The sequence below is a fragment of the Camelus ferus genome, chromosome 5 (assembly GCF_009834535.1).
Source record: "Camelus ferus isolate YT-003-E chromosome 5, BCGSAC_Cfer_1.0, whole genome shotgun sequence".
NCBI classification, from domain to species: domain Eukaryota; kingdom Metazoa; phylum Chordata; class Mammalia; order Artiodactyla; family Camelidae; genus Camelus; species Camelus ferus.
This window is the reverse complement of record NC_045700.1, coordinates 44,136,942-44,156,191: the sequence shown is the minus strand read 5'-3', so window position 1 is coordinate 44,156,191 and position 19,250 is coordinate 44,136,942. Positions and strand designations below refer to the sequence as shown.

The window sequence follows — 19,250 nt, the reverse complement described above, 5'->3', positions numbered from 1 at the left end:
AACTCCCCTATAAGTAAATATACTGAAAGGAATTCTTGAGGAAATTACAATTATTTTTTTTAAATTGAAGGGTAGTTGATTTACAATGTTGTGGTAGTTTCTGGTGTACAGCACAGTGACTCAGTCATACATGTATATATATATTGTACAATATATATATACACATATTCTTTTTTCATATTCTTTTTCATTGTAGGTTATTACAAGATATCGAATTTAGTTCCCTAGGCTATACCATAGGATCTTGCTGTTTATCTGTTTTATATACAGTAGTCTGTACTTGCTAATCCCAAACTCCTAATTTATCCTTCTCCCCCCACCCCTTTCTGGGGAAATTATAATTAAATGTAAATCTCATAAAATTTAAAAAAAAACTAAATATAATCTAGTAAAAATACAAAAATTAAGTTTTTTAAAATTTCAAACATTTTGGCTATAATAACGATAAAGGCATACAAATAAAATAAAGGAAGAATCCCTTAACTAAGGAGTTTGTCAATTCAAAATCTTTTAAGAGCCTGAATACATACTTGAATTTGGAGTGGGTGAATCATTAGTTTCATTAACATTTCCTGATCTGGTAAAACAGAATCCAAATCTAGTTCTTGACATTTCACAGCCTAAAAATTATGATTAAAAAAAGTTACCAATTCAATACGTATTTTCCAATATTCAAAAAACAAGCAAACAAACAGAGTTGTTTAATGACACTCTTACCTTACTCAAAAACATAGCATAATAACGATGTAGTGGCAGATGAAAAGTGACTTGGTTAGGTGCTGGCTGGAATAAACAAACAGAATCCACAAGTCAAAGAATACTTTGCTGAGTTCAAAAAAGGTTTTAAAATGCTAAAACCACAATTTCATCTTGACTTATTCCTAATACTTTTTTAATGAAAGTAAAGTTTTAGAAGTTATAGCTTAAAAATCCACTGCAGATAAAATTATCCCATTTTAAACACACAAATGCAACCTCCTTGAAGGCAGAAATTGTATACTCTTCAACTTTGAATCCTCTGAAGCATCTAGCACAGAACAAGGGATGGAACAGATTTCCCTTTACAGTAGGCTGTCTGCATGCATACCAAACATGATGACAGTAACAAGAACAATAGTCACAACTAACATTCACTGAGCACTTACTATATGCCAGTAACCATGCTAATAAGTACTTTATTCAGATTTAACTGAATCCTACAAGAACCCTATGAGGCAGGAACTCAGTATTTCCATTTTATAAATAAGGAAATTCAAGCTTAAAAAACTTAAGTAACTTCCTAAAGTTAACAAGTAGTAAACTGAGGAGTGAACGTGGAGTATGGACTTCACAGTTATATTCAGAATGATAAGAGGCTCTAACCATAGCCATAAACTAAGGTGCAGCTAAAGGACTTGCCTAGTTGGGTGAGATGCTCCCCATATCAGTGCTGAAAGCACAATCGCCAAAAGCAAGCTTAGTACAGTATATATCAAGGACCTTTGGCATCCTTGTGAATACTATAAAAACTGTATTTTAAATCTGTGACTCCCATGGGTCATGCTATCATTATAGGACAAAAGTATACTACAGTTGTCCTTTGTAAACAAATAAGAAAAATTGAAAAGTATGATTTGTTTTCAATACTTCTATAAGTTTCTAGTAAAGTTTTCTTCTGTTAAAAAATGTTATCCAAGACATTCAGATACTTATGCTAATGTAATATCAGTACAGAGTCATAAAAATTTGCAATGTCACCATTCCTGAGTTTTTTCCAAAACCATCATGAGAATAAGATCCTCCTCAACATGTGAATAAACATCTATAGAATATTGCTAATAAATAAAAGCTTGTCTTCCATAAAAAGGAATTTCTGATACATGCTGCAATATGGATGGATCTTCAAGACATTATGCTAAGTGAAATAAGCTAGTCACAAAAACACATATACTGTATGAGTCCACTTATTTGAGGTACTTAGAGCAGTCAAAATCAGAGACACAAAGCATAATGAAAGTTGCCAGGGGCTGCGAGGAAGGGAAAATCGGGAGCGTTTTAGGTACAGAGTTTCAGTTTTCCAAAACAAAAAGTTCTGGAGGTTGGTTACACAATGTGAACATACTTCACGCTATTGAATTTTATACTTTAAAAAGGTTAATAAGATGGTAAATTTTATTCTTTGTGCATTTTACCATTATCAAAAATAAAAAGCACAGGGAAATATACACAAAATGTTATGATAACTCACAGAGAAAAAAATGTGACAATGAGTGTGTATATGTCCATGAATGACTGAAAAATTGTGCTGAACACTGGAATTTGACACAACATTGTAAAATGATTATAAATCAATAAAAAATGTTAAAAAAATAAAAAAACAAGTTTGCTCTCCATTGCTATAATCATTTTAGTAACATATTCTATACTAACTAGCTAAATCAGAATCTCCCTCAATTTCCTTTAAAGGCAGGCATTAAGAACAGTGGTTAAGAGCAGATTCTTAAAAGCTAGATTTGCATGAGTTCAAATTCTGACTCTGCCACCTATAGCTGTAAAAATGTGAGCAAGTTTACTTAATTTTCTGTACCTAAGTTGCCTGAACTGTAAAGGGGATAATAAGCAGCTGAACGGCTGTGAGGATCAAAGTAAGACAACAAAGTACCCAACACACATTGCTATTAATTACTAAGCCATGGACCCTACCTTGTCTTTTAAGGCTTTAGCATACGCCAAATGCACATTCTTCTGCAGTGCTTCATTCCGTAATCCTTCCTTGTCCAATGTCACAAGTTAGCCACTTGATAAACTCCTCCTCCACTCCTTCCATCCCTACTGAGGTAGTCCTCAGATCCCATTCTCAGCTAATGTTCTCATTCTAGGTGATTTTATTCAGTTCACAGCTTCAACTGCCAACTAAACCAAGATGACTCCCAAATCTCAGCAGAAATCTCACTCTTGAACTCCAAATCCTACATTCAAGTGTCTACTGAACATCAACACTTAATATCCCAGAGGGACTGCAATACAGAGTGTCCAAACCAAAACTCAGCATCTTTGCCCTAAAAACTCAATCTTCCTCAATGTTTCTTCCTCAAATTCCCAGTAATACAAATCCGAAATGTAGAATCCTTCCTTCTCTCAAAGGAAGATGAAATTTGATCTGATGAGGCATCGAAGTGTGCTTGGCTTCCTAAGTACCTTTTAACTCTACTTCCTCTCTTTCCACACTGCCCCTAACTAACCTTAGCTCAGGCCCTCAACATTTAGTACCTAGATATCAGTGCTAGCCTCTGCTTCTGTTCTTACCATCTGTAAGACACCTTTTGTAGTATCTTTCTAGCTTACAACCCTCCCCATCTTCTCAGAATATCCCTTCCTGCCCCACATCCCAAAGACACACACATGGGGATTGGAGGCTGACAGTCAAGTTTATGGCAGCCACATCTGACTGGAATCACAACCCATCCTGGGAAATAAGGTCCTCTGTCACTTGAAAATTGAACTGGGGTTCACAGATATATGTGGAGAGTCTTGGAGTATGGCTGGAATTGCAACATTAAGCAACTGCAGGAAGGTAGCATTTAACCACATAGGCAAAGCAGCACAGAAAAGCAATCTACAGAGAGGGAAGAAAAAATTAGGCAGAAAGACAGGGCAAAGCAAAGGCAAGAGACAGGAGTCCCTACTCAGCTTTCCACTCAGTTTCTTAAGTCCAGCTGCCATAAGATCCCTGAGAGACCTCTCTGTACTCTTAAAAAATTATCCCTCCTTCAAATTAGGCTGCCTCAAAAATGTTTTTTCCCTTGCATTCAAAAGAACCTTAATTAATACATCTATTTAAACCTTGATATATTGCCAGGAGGTGGTCTTACCAAAACGTTGATTTAATCTTGTGCTTCACTCATAATCTTTTAATGGCTTCCTATAATTTTAACCTCTATACTCTTTCAACTTTTGAGAAGACAGGGCTTACCTCTCCAGCCTCACCTTCTGTTATATCAACTCATGCACCACAAGTTGTATCCCTAACCTACACTTCTGTGCCTTTGCATATACTATTCCATCTGCCTCAAATGCTATACATTCCTGCTCCTACTGGATTAATATACCTTTAAGACACTGCTCAATGACATTTGTACTAGAAAGCTTTTCCCGAGTCCCTTGAGGTAAATCAGATGCTCCACTCTATTTTCCCCATAGCACCATGATCACTACTTTACAGAAGCCCTGTGATCAAAAGTAACTATTTACTTGTCTTCCATGTCCTTAAATTAGAAACTGTTTCATCACTGTATTCCCAGTGTTTATGACATAGTAAACATTCAAAAAACATTTGCTGGATGATTGCATGTTCTAATTCTCTTATTAGAGATGACTCTAATCAAACTACTCTGCCACATACTCATAAATCTTGCCCTATATGATATTTAGTAATTGAGGATTCTTTTTTTTTTCCTGTTTTAAAATTTACATTCTTTTTAATTGAAGTATACTCAGTTTACAATGTCGTGTCAATTTCTGGAGTACAGCATTATGTTTCAGTCATGCATATACATACATATACTCATTTTCATATTCTTCTTCATTGTAGGTTATTACAAGATATTGAATATAGTTCCCTGTGCTATTTTATGTATAGCAGTTAGTATCTGCAAATCTCAAACTCCCGATTTATCCCTTCCCACACCCTTCCCCTGTTGGTAACCATAAGTTTGTTCTCTATGTCTGTGAGTCTGTTTCTGTTTTACAAATAAGTTCATTTGTGTCTTCTTTTTTTTTTTAAGATTCATATATAAGTGATATCATATGGTATTTTTCCTTCTCTTTCTGGCTTACTTCACTGGGAATGATGATCTCCAGGTCCATCCATGTTGCTGCAAATGGCATTACTTTATTCTTTCTTTTTTATTTGGATGAATAATATTCCACTGTATATATGTACCACATCTTCTTTATTCAATTATCTGTCAACGGACATTTAGGTTGTTTCCATGTCCTGACCACTGTAAATAGTGCTGCTGTGAACATTGGTATGCATGTGTCTTTCTGAATTATAGTTTTCCCTGGGTATATGCCCAAGAGTAGGACTGCTGGATCATATGGTAAGTCTATCTTTAGTTTTTTAAGTAACCTCTATACTATCCTTCATAGTGGCTGCACCAATTTACATTCTCATCAACAGTGTAGGAGGGTTCCTTTTTCTCCACACTGCCTCCAGCAATTATTTGTAGACTTTTTAATGATGGCCATTCTAACTGCTGTGAGGTTTTGTAGTTTTAATTTGTTTCTCTCTAATAATTAGCAATGTTGAGCATCTTTTCATATGCTTGTTGGCTGCTGAGATGTTTTCGTTGGAGAAATGTCTGTCTAAGTCTTCGGCACACTTTCTGATTGGGTTGCTTGTTTTTTTGATATTAAACAGTATGAGCTGTTTGTGTATCTTGGAAATTAGTCCCTTGTTGGTTGCTTCATTTGCAAATATTTTCTCCCATTCTGTAGGTTTTCTTTACATTTTGTTGATGGGTTTCCTTAGCTGTGCAAAAGCTTTTAAGTTTAATTAGGTCCCATCTGTTTATTTTTGCTTTTGTTTCCACTATAAGACACAGATCCAAAAAAATATTACTGCAATTTATGTCCAAGAGTGTTCTACCTATGTTTTCCTCTAAGGGTTTTATAGTATCCAATCTTACACTTAGGTCTTCAATATATTTTGAGTTTATTTTTGTATATGGTGTTAGAGAATGTTCTAATTTCAGTCTTTTACAGGTAGCTGTCCAGTTTTCCCAGCACCACTTGTTGAAAAGACTGTCTTTTTCCTATTGTGTATTCTTGCCTCCTTTGTGATAGATTAACCGACCATAAGTGCATGGGTTTATTTCTGAATTTTCTATCGTATTCCATTGAGTTATGTGTCTATTTTTGTGCCAGTACCATACTGTTTTGATTACTGTAGCTTTGTAGTATAGTCTGAAGCCAGGGAGCGTGACTCCCCCAGCTCCATTCGTCTTTCTCAAGATTGTTTTGGCTATTCAGGGTCTTTCGTGTTTCCATACAAATTTTAACATTTTTTGTTCCAGCTCTGTGAAAAATGTCATTGGAAATGTGATAGGGATTGCACTGAGTCTGTTTATTGCCATGGGTAGTATGGCAATTTCAACAATATTGATTCTTCCAATCCAAGAACACAATATATCTTTCCATCTGTTTGTGTCATCTTCAGTTTCTTTCATGTGTCTTACAGCTTTTGGAGTACAGGTCCTTTGCCTCCTTAAGTAGGTTTATTCCTAGGTATTTTATTCTTTTTGATGTGATCGTAAACGGGACTGTTTCCTTAATTTCTTTTCTTTTCTTTTTTTTTTTTTTTTTTTTTTGCTATTTCATTGTTAATGTACAGAAATGCAACTGATTTCTCTATGTTAATTTTGTATCCTGCAACTTTACCGAATTTATTGATGAGCTCTAGTAGTTTTCTGATAGTATCTTTAGGATTTTCTATGTATCTTGTCATGTACAAACAGTGACAGTTTCACTTGTTCTTTTCTAATTTAGATTCCTTTTATTTCTTTTTCTTCTCTGATTGCTGTGGCTTGGGCTGCCAAAACTGCTGAATAAAAGCAGCAAAAGTGGGCATCCTTGTCTTGTTTCTGATCTTAGAGGAAATGCTTTCAGCTTTTCACCATTAAGTATGATGTTAGCTCTGGGTCTGTCATATATGGCCTTTGTTGTGTTGAGGTATGCTCTGTCTATGGCCACTTTCTGGAGAGTTCTATCATAAATGGATGCTGAATTTTATCAAAAGCTTTTTCTGTATCTACTAAGATGATCGTATGGTTTTTATCCTTCAATTTGCTAATGTGGTGTATCATATTGTTTGATATGCAGATATTGAAAAATCCTTGCACCCTGGGCTAAATCCCACTTGATCATGGTGTTCTGATCCTTTAAATGCATTGCTGGAATTGATCTGCTAGTATTTTGTTGAGGATTTTTGCATCTATATTCATAAGTGATATTGGCCTGTAATTTTCTTTTTTTGTGACATCTCTGGTTTTAATATCAGGGTGATGGTGGCCTCACAGAATGATTTCAGAAGTGTTCCTCCCTCTGAAATTTTTTGGAATAGTTTCAGAAGTATAGGTGTTAACTCTTCTCTAAATATTTGGTAGAATTTGCCTGTGAAGCCATCTGGTCCTGGACTTTTGTTTGTTGGTAGTTCTGAAATACTGATTCAATTTCAGTACTGGTCATTAGTCTATTCATATTGTCTATTTCTTCCTGATTTAGTCTTGGAAAATTGTACCTTTTTAAGAAACTGTCCATTCTTCTAGGTTGTCCTTTCTGTTGGCATACAGTTGCTCACAGTAGCCTTTTATGATCCCTTGTATTGCTGTGGTGTCAGTTGTCACTTCTTTTTCATTTCTGATTTCATTAATTTGGGCCCTCTCCCTTTTTTTCTTGATGAGTCTGACTAAAGGTTTATCAATTTTGTTAATTTTTTCAAAGAACCAGCTTTTAGTTTCATTGATTCTATTATGTTTTTAGTCTCTATTTCATTTATTTCTGCTCTGATCTTTATGATTTCTTTCCTTTTACTAACTTTGGGTGTTGTTTGTTCTTCTTTCTCTAACTGCTTTAGGTGTTGTTTGTTCTTCTTTCTCTACCTGCTTTAGGTGTTACGGTTAGGTTGTTTATCTGAGATTTTTCTTGTTCCTGAGATAAGTCTGTATCACTATCAACTTCCCTCTTAGAACTGTTTTTGCTGTGTCCCAGAGATTTTGGATTGGGATGAGGAGGGTGTCCACATGTAGGGGAGGGTAAGAGACAGAATGCAGGGAGAAGAGGGCATCCATGCAGGGGAAAGGGAGGTAAATAAGATGAGAAACTGGTTCTATTTAAGAGGATTGGTCAAAATAAGTAAATATTTTAAGGATAATGGAAGCCATTTTCTCACTGTTGGAGAAAACCAGAGTAAGTCCTGTGGTGTCATACTGGAATTTAAAGTATCAGTTTAAACCCATAGCTTTCAATATATATAATATATAGAGAAATACAGATCCAATATGTGCATGTACCTACATACATGCATATACTCTGGACCTCTGTTCAGAGAAGGCCTAGGAGCATTAACACCCCAAGAACAGTGAGCACACCAAGCAATCAGATCTTGCTTTCTCAATACTGTTCTATACTAAAAGTAACCAGAGATTCCTAAAGAAATGACTGATTCCAAGAATGGAATAGGGAAATTATAAAGTGAGCCTGAAACACCTTGTTGGGCCACTAAGAACAGAAGTGCTCAAAGAATAATGAGACAAATCAAAAGAACATAGAAAACCTGCTTGAAGGGTCTCACTGGCCACATCTGAAAGAATTTTACCAACAAATAATACTAGTATTGGATTATAACCCACTTAATAAAATAGAAACTATGAATCTCTACAGATAAGAACTAATGAATGAACTGAAAATTAGATGAGAAAACAGATATATTTACATTGCTTCAAAATATTAATTACAGTGAGAAAGGGTAACTTTATGGTGAAGAAGTCTGGCTAGTACCATCCTAATCAAACAAACAAAGAGAAAATCATCAGCAATAGGATAAACAAAGATCATAAACCACCATAAAGTATGCAACAAAAAGACTGCAACATCACTTTTGTAATATTCCTGCAAAAGATGCATAATCTGAATCTAATCATAAGAAAACTCAAATTGAGAGATGTTCCACAAAAATAACTGAGCTGTATTCTTCAAAATGTAATTGCCCTGAAAGGCAAAGAAAGAATAAGAAATCATTCCAGAAAATTAGAGAAATGAAAACTAAATGTAACATATGACTCTGAATAGAATTCTTTTGCTATAAAGGGCAATCATTGGACAAATTGTAAAATGTGAATGAGTTCTGAAGATTATATAGCAATAATATATTAATGTTAATTTTCTAATTTTTATGTTGTATCTGTTTATGTAAGATTAATGTCCTGGTTTATAGGAAATACAATTTAGGTGTAATGGGCATCAAGTCAACAAGTTAATTCTCAAATAATTAAAGAAAAAGTTCTTTGTACTCTACTTCCAACTTTTCAATAAGTTTCTGTTGTGTCTAAATTTTTTTAAAAAAAGGAAAAGAAATAAATGAAAGCTCCTCTCCCCTCCAAAAAAGACACTAGGAGTTGTATCTGCCCAGAGTTCAGAAATCAGATGAGGAGTTAGCTGTCTGAAACATGCTCTTCCTTCCGCATATGGTAAATTTTGACTCCACTTCGTAAGAGGAATAAAAGGGGATTCTGATAGGAAACTTGCTGACTAATTAAAAGCAAGTTCTTATTTAATTCATACACAGCATGTTCTGTGCCAATTCTTCTCAGTTCATTATCAGTAAGAGCAACCTTTATCCATGCCGGTAGAACAGTGACCAATTAATAAAGTTGTCATACCCTGTCCATTAATCTCCTCTATCCTATTCAAATTTTCATTGTTACTTTTACCTCTTGAATGAAACTAGTTTTCACTCCTGAGCAATATACATTTAAATAACAGGAAAAAAAAAGTATGTATTTCTTTAGGAAATTCTTTCCCTTATCCCATGAAAAGACATTCATTATTTTCAATGTTAAATAGGATCTAACACTTTTTTTCTTAAATGCTTTTACATATATCAAAAATATACATACCTCATCTACGAAGTTAATAGCATCAAACCAGTCTTGAAGAGCTTCAAGGCAGTATCTAACAACGTTTCGGGTGTACTCTTGAGTTTCCTAAAATAATTAAGTTATGTAAATTTCACAGTATAAAAATATGTACAACTTCAAAGTATATGCAATATATAAAAATAAGTTCAGTGCATTGTATATGTAATGGCAAAATATATTTTCAAAATAACCACATTTGCCATTTAAGAAATCATCCTTTCACAATCTAATAGTAACAACCAGTGAGTTATGAAAATTAAAGACACAATATGTCACCTTGTATATAATACATTCCTGAAAATGAATCAAAGGTGAAATAAATTTATATGATATAAACTGGGTTCTATTTCAAGAAATTCTAAATATATAAGTTCCCTACTGTTGTTAATGGGTAGAGTTTCTTTGGGATGATGAAAAAGTTCTGGAAATGGATAGTAGTGATAGTTGCACAACATTGAGAATGTATTTAATGTCATTGTATTGCACAACTAAAAATGGTTAAAGTGGGACATTTTATGTTATGTACATTTTGCCACAGTAAAACAGAGGGCTGAGCAGATCAGTACTATTAGTAGCCTATAAATATTTTAACTTGCAACAGAATTTAAAAGAAGAATGAGTATGTGCCATTTAACATAAGGGTATTGTAAAAGAAAATTGTAATATTTTATGGATAAACTAATCAGTACAATAGGCAAGTATTGAATTAAAGGAATAAAAATCATGACAGCCTCTTTTAAAAAAAATAAGCAAAGGATTTGAATAGCTATTCCTCCAAAGAAGATCTACAAATGACTAATAAGCATATGAAATGATGCTCAACAGTAACAGTCATTACGAAGTTGCAATTCAAAGTCACAGTGAGATACCACTTCACACCTACTAGGATGGCTATAACTTTTAAAATGTAAAATAAAAAGTGTTGGCAAGGATGTAGAGAAACTGAAACTCTCATACATTGCTGATGGAAATATAAAATGGTGCAGCCACTTTGAAGTTAAACATAGAGCTACCATATGACCAAGAAATTCTACTCTTATATACCCAAGAGAATTGAAAACATACATTCACACAAAAACTTGTAAGCAAACATTCAGAGTATCATTATCCATACTAGCCAAAAAATGAAGTCAACCCATGAATGGACAAATAAGTGTGGCACATCTACACAGTGGAATACTATTCAGCCATAAAAGTACTGAAGTATAGATACATATTACAACAGAGTCAAACCATGAAAATATTATGCTAAATGAAAGAAGCCAGAAACAAAAGGCCACATATATGATTTCATTTACATGAAATGTCCAGATTAGGTAAATTTATAAAGACAGAAGGGAGGTTAGTGGTTTCCAGGGGATGAGAGGAGGTTGAAATTGAGAGGTATGAGTTTTCTTTGAGGGGTAATAAATGTTCTGGAATTAGTGGGATGGCTTTGTGAATACACTATCAACTACTGAATTGTATAGTTTAAACTAATTAAAATGGTGAACTTTATGTTTTGTTAATTTTATCTCAACTTTAAAAAGTTTTTTTAAAGATATTTTGGGGCATCAATGCAGAATAAAAGCACAGGTGCCATCAAAATCAAATAGGTTAAACTCATTAGCTACATATATAACTTATTCTGGACCTTTAAAAAAAAGCTCTAAGACTCACATTTATATCCAATCCTCATAGCATCTTTTATAAAGTAGATAGTATCAACTCTTTCCTTCAGAGACTGATTTCTCCTTCACCCAGCTCAATTTCCATGTCCTGTTAATTCTTCCTCAACATTATCATGGAGGTTCACTTCCATTTCCTCCTATTTCTGATACTATTCAGACCAAATATCGCTTATCTAGAGTCCCTGTCAACAGTCTCATCCTGTTTAAATCTATCCTTTATGAGATTTATCTTTTTAAAAACATTACTTTACAAATTCTGTTCCCTATATCTTACTGAAAAAAAAGGAATGGCACTTACAAGTAACCTTAAATAATGTATCATAACAAACTAAACTGGCAGATAATTCATGGATAAATAAACATTTAAAACCAAATGTTCTACTATTCAGTCAAAAGTCTGAGTAAAGGGATACCATTGTATCCTCTTTGAACAAGTGTAAACTGATAAACCCTTCTGTAGAACAATTTGGAAAGTAGGTATCAAGAGTATTCAAAAAGGTGACTAGCTAATTCCATTTCTCAAGACAGCAATTTAATAATCATGTTCAGATCATCTCTCTCCCACCTCCCCATCACCATCACACCCATCCCCAAAAATTCAGTATGCATGCTGACTACTTACTAGTTTTATGACCTTGAGTGAACTACTTAAATTTTATGAGTCTCCGTTTCTCCATATGTTAAAATGGGCATACTACTACCTACCTCCTAGTACTGCTATCAAGAAGCAAATGAAATAATGTACATAAAACATTCTGTGTCACAGTCTAGCACTTCATCTCACAAGAACTAGCTAAGTGTTCCAAAGGGTCATAGCCAGAATCAACTTCTGTCAAGTTCCAGTAACCTAAAGTTGCCACTAGATGGAGATTTTACAGTGTGCCTATTATGTTCAGAAAGCAAAAATTAGTAAGATTCTAGAATACGGCATCCCTTTACCCAAGCTACCTGTTATTAATCTAGTATTATTTGTTTAACTACCTTTTAACATTTTCAAGAACCAAATAACATACAGGGCAATCATACAAAGAAAGTATGCTATCAGGTGAAGTTTCCTTTTTTAAATTGCTAATCCTTTAGTTTTATATTTTATAATTAAAGAGCACAAACATAAAGAAATAGCTTTTTTTTCCACTTAAAATAATAGTCCTTCTTCCAGTTTAAATTTCTAAAACCTGACAACACTGCTGCTAAAAAGCTCTAGACATTCTTGCTTAAGAGATAATTGTAGCAGAGTGGTAAAGAGCACTGGTTCTGAAATCAGATGGATTTATTTTCAAACTCAGCTTCCACTTGCAGCTGTGCAAATTTCGGCAAGTTATTTAACCTCTGAAAGAAAGGGATACTACTATCTACTATATAAGAGATGCTGTGAGGATTAGATAAGAACATAATGTAAGGAATATGGCGTAAAGAACAATGTCTGGCATAGTGCAGGCTCTCACCAGAACATCTTATCTAGGAACTAGATGCTCCTTTAGGCTGAGAAACTACTCTCTCAGATACTACCAGAACAATATGAACTTGTTTTCTTTCTGTCTTCACTTCTTAGATTAAGGGAACTATAACACATTGTAATCCTGACCTTCAAAACTGAAAAACAGACTACTTTCTGGAAACAATGATTTCTCATTATCACAGAGATAAACATAGTTCCAGCCTTGAAATTCAAATTCATCCTGAACACAGTTGTCAGAATAATCCTCCTAAAATACTGTTCTTTCCATATCAACACCATATCAATCCTCCTTCCTAAATTGCCATCTTCTGTTGGCTTATATGATGCTGCATTCTTCTGGTCTTTCTCTTCTCCCTCTCTGATGTCTAAATGTTAGTTTTTTCTTCAAGGTCCATTTCTCTTCTCTCCCTACTTGATCCCATCCCATCCCCTGGAGATAAATATCATTTATATTCCCAAGCGTCTAAAATTTACAACCCTAGTCTAGACTTCTCTTTTGAGCATGAAATTCATACATCCAACTCTTATATTCACTCACTAATTTCCACTTGGATGTTTCACAGGCATCTCAAACTTAATGTATCTGAAACTAACTCTGATCTCTCTAAACCTGCTTTTATATCTTTCTCACTTCTGTAAAATTACCACGATTCTATAAAATAGTTACCCAAAAGTCTCTTTCACTCATCAATAACATACAATCCATCACCACGCTTACTGATTCTACCTTCAAAATATATCTTTAATACCCAAAATATACCTTTAATACATCTTGAATTTCAAACCTGAATTTCCTAGACTATTATCATAGCACCTTAAATTGTCTATTTGTTTCTAGTCTTGATGCTCCCCAAGCTCCATTCAATCCCATCTTCCTAGCAAACAAAATGATCTTTTAAATATAAATCTGATCACATTAAACCCCTACTTAATATTCACTGGATTCTCCTTAAAATAAAATCCAAAGCTCCTTAACATGATCTATAAGAACCTACATTAATAATCCAACCCCTGCTTAACTCTCCAATTGCATCTTGTTCCACTCTGTGGCAGCAGCATAAACTCCTTAAAAGGACAAATCACTTTCCTACTGTAGGTAGGCTATTCCATATATCTCCCCTACTACCACCACTAACCTCCTTTTTAATTCTTCACACAGCTGGCTCCTTCCTACTCCTTCTTCAGAAAGGCCTTCCCTGATCCACAAATCTAATCATTCCCCACACTCATTACTCATAACAATCTGATATTTTCCTGTAGAATGCTTACAAAAGTTTACAAAATAAATCTATGTGCTTACTCACTTCATGTCTATCTCCCCTATTAGACTGCTCCATGAGAGCAATAACTGTTATCTATTTGGTTCAACACCCAAAACCCAAGCATCTAGATAGTGTCTGGCATAGAACAGCATTCAACAGAACTTTTCTGAATGAAAGAGCAAATGAGCCTTATATTATATAACAGACAGTTTTTTGACAAATGCTACAATGGAAATTAAACGAGGTACTATAAAAACAGAGACTGGAATCATAAATCTGAAAGAACTTAAAATGAGTAGATTAAATATCAGCTGAGTTTTATGAGTACAATTTTTGAAGAGCTAATACTAATGGTTCATCACTCCAGTTAGAATCACTGCCAAGGTCCGACTGCACATCAAACAAATCAAAATCTCTGACAGTAAGACTTAAGCACATGTATTTTTCAAGCTTCCCAGATGACTCTCATGTAAGAGAAGCCTGGACTAAGCACAGAGAATGAAAGCATATGTCAAAAAAGGAACTAACTTGAACAAAAGCACTGGAACCACAAAAGGAACTGCATGTTGAGGAATGGTAATCAATCCAATGAAGCCACTGAGATAGGTAAATTACAAGAGACAAATTTAAGGCAAACTGTGGAAGGTCTTAAATGCCTCTATAGGATATATGGACATTATCCTGTAGACAGATGAGAACTTGAATGATTTTAAGCAAAGAAGAGATACGTACAGACCTTACAATTAACTTAAGTATTAGGCCAGTTTAGAATAGGGAGAATCTAGAGGCAAGAAAATCAGTTAAGAAACCTTAACAACCCAGATTTTTTAAAAGATAAATTAAGACAGAGGAAAGAAGTAGTAGAGAGACATTTCTGGAATGGAAGAGAGAATTCGTAGTATCTGATTATAGCTTGAACACAACTGGTACAGCAAGGGGTAAAGGTTTCTATATTGGATAACTGCATCATTTAAAACACTAGGAAGGGGAGGGTATAGCCCAAGTGGTAGAACACATGCTTAGCATGCAGGAGGTCCTGGGTTCAATCCCCAGTACCTGCATTTAAAAAATAAAACAAAACTAATAATAAATAAATAAATAGACCTAATGACCATCCCCCCCAAAAATAAAATAAAAGACACTATACATAAAATGACATAAAGCACACAGTATGGACAAATGTTTTTAAAAAGTTAGTTAGGAACCTGAGAAAATCCATGTACTTTAAGGAGATCTAAGTGAATAACCAGAGTTGTTCGAAATTTGATACTATTTAGACTATAACAAAGTTGTGAGTCATCTACATTTAGAAAAAGCTGAAGTCGTTAGAGAACATACAAATCCGCTTAGAGGAGCACATACATTTAAGAGTATGTGTAAGAGAGCCTCATAACAACCTGTGAGGAAGAGCAGGCTTTGCTGTCCCATTTCCATTTTGTTTCCTTTAGTTTTTAAAAAGATAAGGAAAAAAAACTGAGAAGTTCAAATATTTTTAAATGAGTTGACCAAGTCACCTAAGCAGAAAGAGGCAGAGCCAAGACCACTATAAAATCTTATCCACCATGCTTACTGCTGGTATAGGCTACCAGGCTGGACTTCATGGCATCCATATAGCAAAATCTTAGTCAAGTCCTTAGTTTAATAGGGTCAGGAGTTTTCATTTTTCTAGACTGTCCAAGGATTCTGGAGACCCACAAACCAATACTTTAAAATGCAATAGTAAAATAAATATTTGTATAGAAAAACATAAATGCATACAATTATAAGCAAGTATTTCTTAACTACGAGAATTTATATTATTGCCGTGCTACTCTTAGATTCTTTTTACAAACAACTGGAAGTTTTATGGCATATATACTGATTTTGTGCTTGGAATCTTAACTTTATTGAGGACTATCCTCACTCCCTGAAGGCAAGAAGCATTAGGCAACTAACTGATAATGGGTAAAATAAAACAATAAAGATGAATGTGGAGACTCACACAGCTCCAAAGACTATTAATAATAAGGGAAGGGTGGAAAAATCTAATAATGTAAATAAATTCTAACCTGCCTAAGAATAATAATTACTGGCTCAGGTCAACTTTCACAAAGTGAATTCAGAATTAAACATTGCACATTATTACACACAATTAAACAAATCAATATTTTCACAAATCTTTTTCTTAAATAATTATTTTAAAGGTAAATACAGAAATTTATAAAAATATTTTCAACATACCCTAACTTTACAATGTGATAAGAGCCCCCACATTGGCTGTGCACAGGCCTCAAGTTCAGCAGCAAAGGCAGCATAGTAGGTCTGAGATTCAAACTTCCACATGCTCATTTAGTTCTCGCTTGTTTAAGTTCATACCTTGCAAAAATTAAAACAGATATAAACTTTGCCAAATGGAAGCGAATACCTGTACTGAAAATCAAATAAAATACTGCCTAGTACCAAACACATTTTAATGTACACAACTGGCATAAATGATATAATATACATAGAAATTAATAGATTATTAAAAATAAAATAATCGTCTTTTTCGAATTCTTTACAAACTAGATTTTCTTAGAAACACTTAATGAATTGTCTCTTTCTTATAAAACATAATTGAATATATTAAATTAAAAAGTCAAAAGTATTTTAATTGATGCTAGCTGAAATTTTTATGAAAGTGTTATGACTCTTTCTTAGAGAACAGATTAGAAATTTCTGGATTAATGCTTTAAAATACTTTTAAAAATTACACTCCTGTTTCCTATGTAATACTTTGACATTTTTCATAACTGATACGTTTTTATGATCTTTTATTAAAATTCTTAAAAATACCAATTAATTAAAATGAGACATTTCACATGTAACTGACTGATGTGCAATTATCCTGTAGTGTTTGATAGTTTAACATTAGGCATTTTGTAAACTAAAAAAAAAAAAAAAATTTTTAAATTGAAATTCATACCTTGAAAGAAAGATACAAAGTTCATCCATGTCACTAACAAACCATGGTCCTCCAAAAATCTCTTAGCCACACTTTGATGAGAAAGGATATTAATAAAATCACTGACAAGAGGCCAATAAGTGTTATTCTTCAGTAATGCTTCTCCACAATTCACTACCACATGTAAACTATTTTCTTCATCTAGAACAGACATACACACCCAAAAAAAATTAGTTTAAAAAAAAGTTTTACCAGTTATATAGATTATACATTTTAGAATAAGAGACACCAAAATTCAAACCCCAGCCTGCCATTTAAGGTCTATATGGTTTTAGGTATATTACATAGCTCTGAATCAATCTCCTCATCTGTAAATTGGGGAAGACACATAACTTAAGGGAATTACATGAAATTTTAATGTAACACTTAGTTTATCATTATAATAATTACCACATGTCTAACATATTTCATAACATTTAGCTATGTATTTATAAAACATTTTCTTGACTTTCATGACAATGCAATATTTTCTGTTCCAATCAATAAAATGTTTTTACCCCTAGATTAATCTCATTCCATCTTTTCAATCATATCTGTATGACTTAAACAACATATATTTAATTGCTTTCTTCTATTCAAAGAACAGGTCGAAAACAATTTTTTAGCAACTATAGTATTTCAAAAATGAAAGAACAAAAACACACATAAACTTCTTAAGCCTTAAAAAAGTTCTCAAAGTTTAAGTACACTGTTGGAAGGAGGGGACAGGGAAAATTAGGCTTGCACAAAATCTTTACTATCAGAAGTTATAGTATATATGCATTAGCTCTCTTGACCTATTCCAGCTTAACTGACTCACTGGACAAACAAGCCCTCCATTCCCACTGTAAAACACACTAATATCCATAGTATACAGAATGCTCAAAGCTAGTAGCCTATTCCTTAGTACATAAGAGTCTGTTTATGTTTCTGTTTGCACTAATTGTTCTTTTTATTATAATTATAAAATTTAAATTAAAAGTATATAAACTTATAAAATGTGAATGCACAAATAGAGGTACTGCAAAAACTGGATCAAAAGCTTTTGAGAGACAATATAAGTGCGTAAGAAAATCTTAAGAGGAGAAAAATCATTAAAAGTACAGAAGGATTTTACACTCAGATTGTGTCACAAAAATCTTTTATGTTCTTATTCTACTTTAAAGAAACTGAAACTGGAAATCACAGATGGTACTTTACAGATGTAGCATATATAAGAAGCACGAGTGAGAACCCCAGTAAAGAAAACCATACCTTGAAAAATGCTTTGCCCAAAATTAAAAGATTGGAGAATAAACATGCATTCCTGTGTTTTAAGTTAAAATGCACTGTTTAAGATACCTATGTATCGTTTTTTAATAATTTCTCACTTTAACCAACTTTTTCAAGTAACCACCTCGTTGTTAAACTCATGAGCAAAGAGGGCTTCTACTGCACTTATTTTCCATAAATTAAATTTAGGTTTCAGTCCATCAAATTACTTTACCTAACTCTTAAATTTAACAATATATAAGAACAGGACCCACAAAGTTAAGCATGTTTGCTTTCAGTGCTTCGCAATAGGATGAGAGGTGTAACTGAATGAGGGAGTGGTGGTGAGGGACCTTTTACAAATTATCCACACCTGAGATTCAGAAAAGCCCTTTCAGACAACTACGGCCATTCCAAGTTGGTGAACCACTGCTATTGATGAGACAGTACTTAGGTATGCTGGGATATTTAAAAACTTTTTAAACATTTAGAAGCACTGTTCTATTTAATTGAAATCAGAGGATGAATAAGCAGAATATAATTAATCAAAATCACTGTTTTCCTGACACTGCTTTAAAAACTACTGTTCTTGTGAAAAACATCTTGGAATCTTAAATGAAATAAAATGATTAGAATTAGAACTTCTATTTTTAACCAACTGGTACTTTTCCAACTATAGACAGAAAGCAGTGATTCAGTGTTAAATGATATTCACTCATCAATATTTATCGAGCTCCTACTGAGGGTCAGGTATTGTAGTAAGCTCTAAGAATAAAGTGGTAAAAAAAAAATCAAGATTTACACAGTCCCTCTCTCCACTGAGATTAATATCTAAGAAGACAAAGTATGGTAAGGGCTGTAACAGAAAAAGTACAGGAAGTTATAAGAACAAATAAAGCTGGGCTACAATCTAGGAAGAGAGTTTCCTGAGGAAGTGATGTTGTACTGAGATGTAGAATGAAGCAGGAA

The 19,250-nt window shown here is 33.7% G+C and overlaps 1 protein-coding gene across 1 annotated transcript in view; it reads right to left on the bottom strand.

Annotated features, from left to right (window-relative positions):
• The window catches only part of UBR3 (ubiquitin protein ligase E3 component n-recognin 3), a 185,355-nt gene that overhangs the window by 113,923 nt on the left and 52,182 nt on the right, over positions 1-19,250 (bottom strand). Inside the window, 6 exon segments of the mRNA XM_032479658.1 lie at positions 531-620; positions 718-783; positions 9,657-9,743; positions 16,289-16,381; positions 16,383-16,423; positions 17,013-17,192. Of these exon segments, the coding sequence (XP_032335549.1) occupies positions 531-620; positions 718-783; positions 9,657-9,743; positions 16,289-16,381; positions 16,383-16,423; positions 17,013-17,192 (557 nt within the window).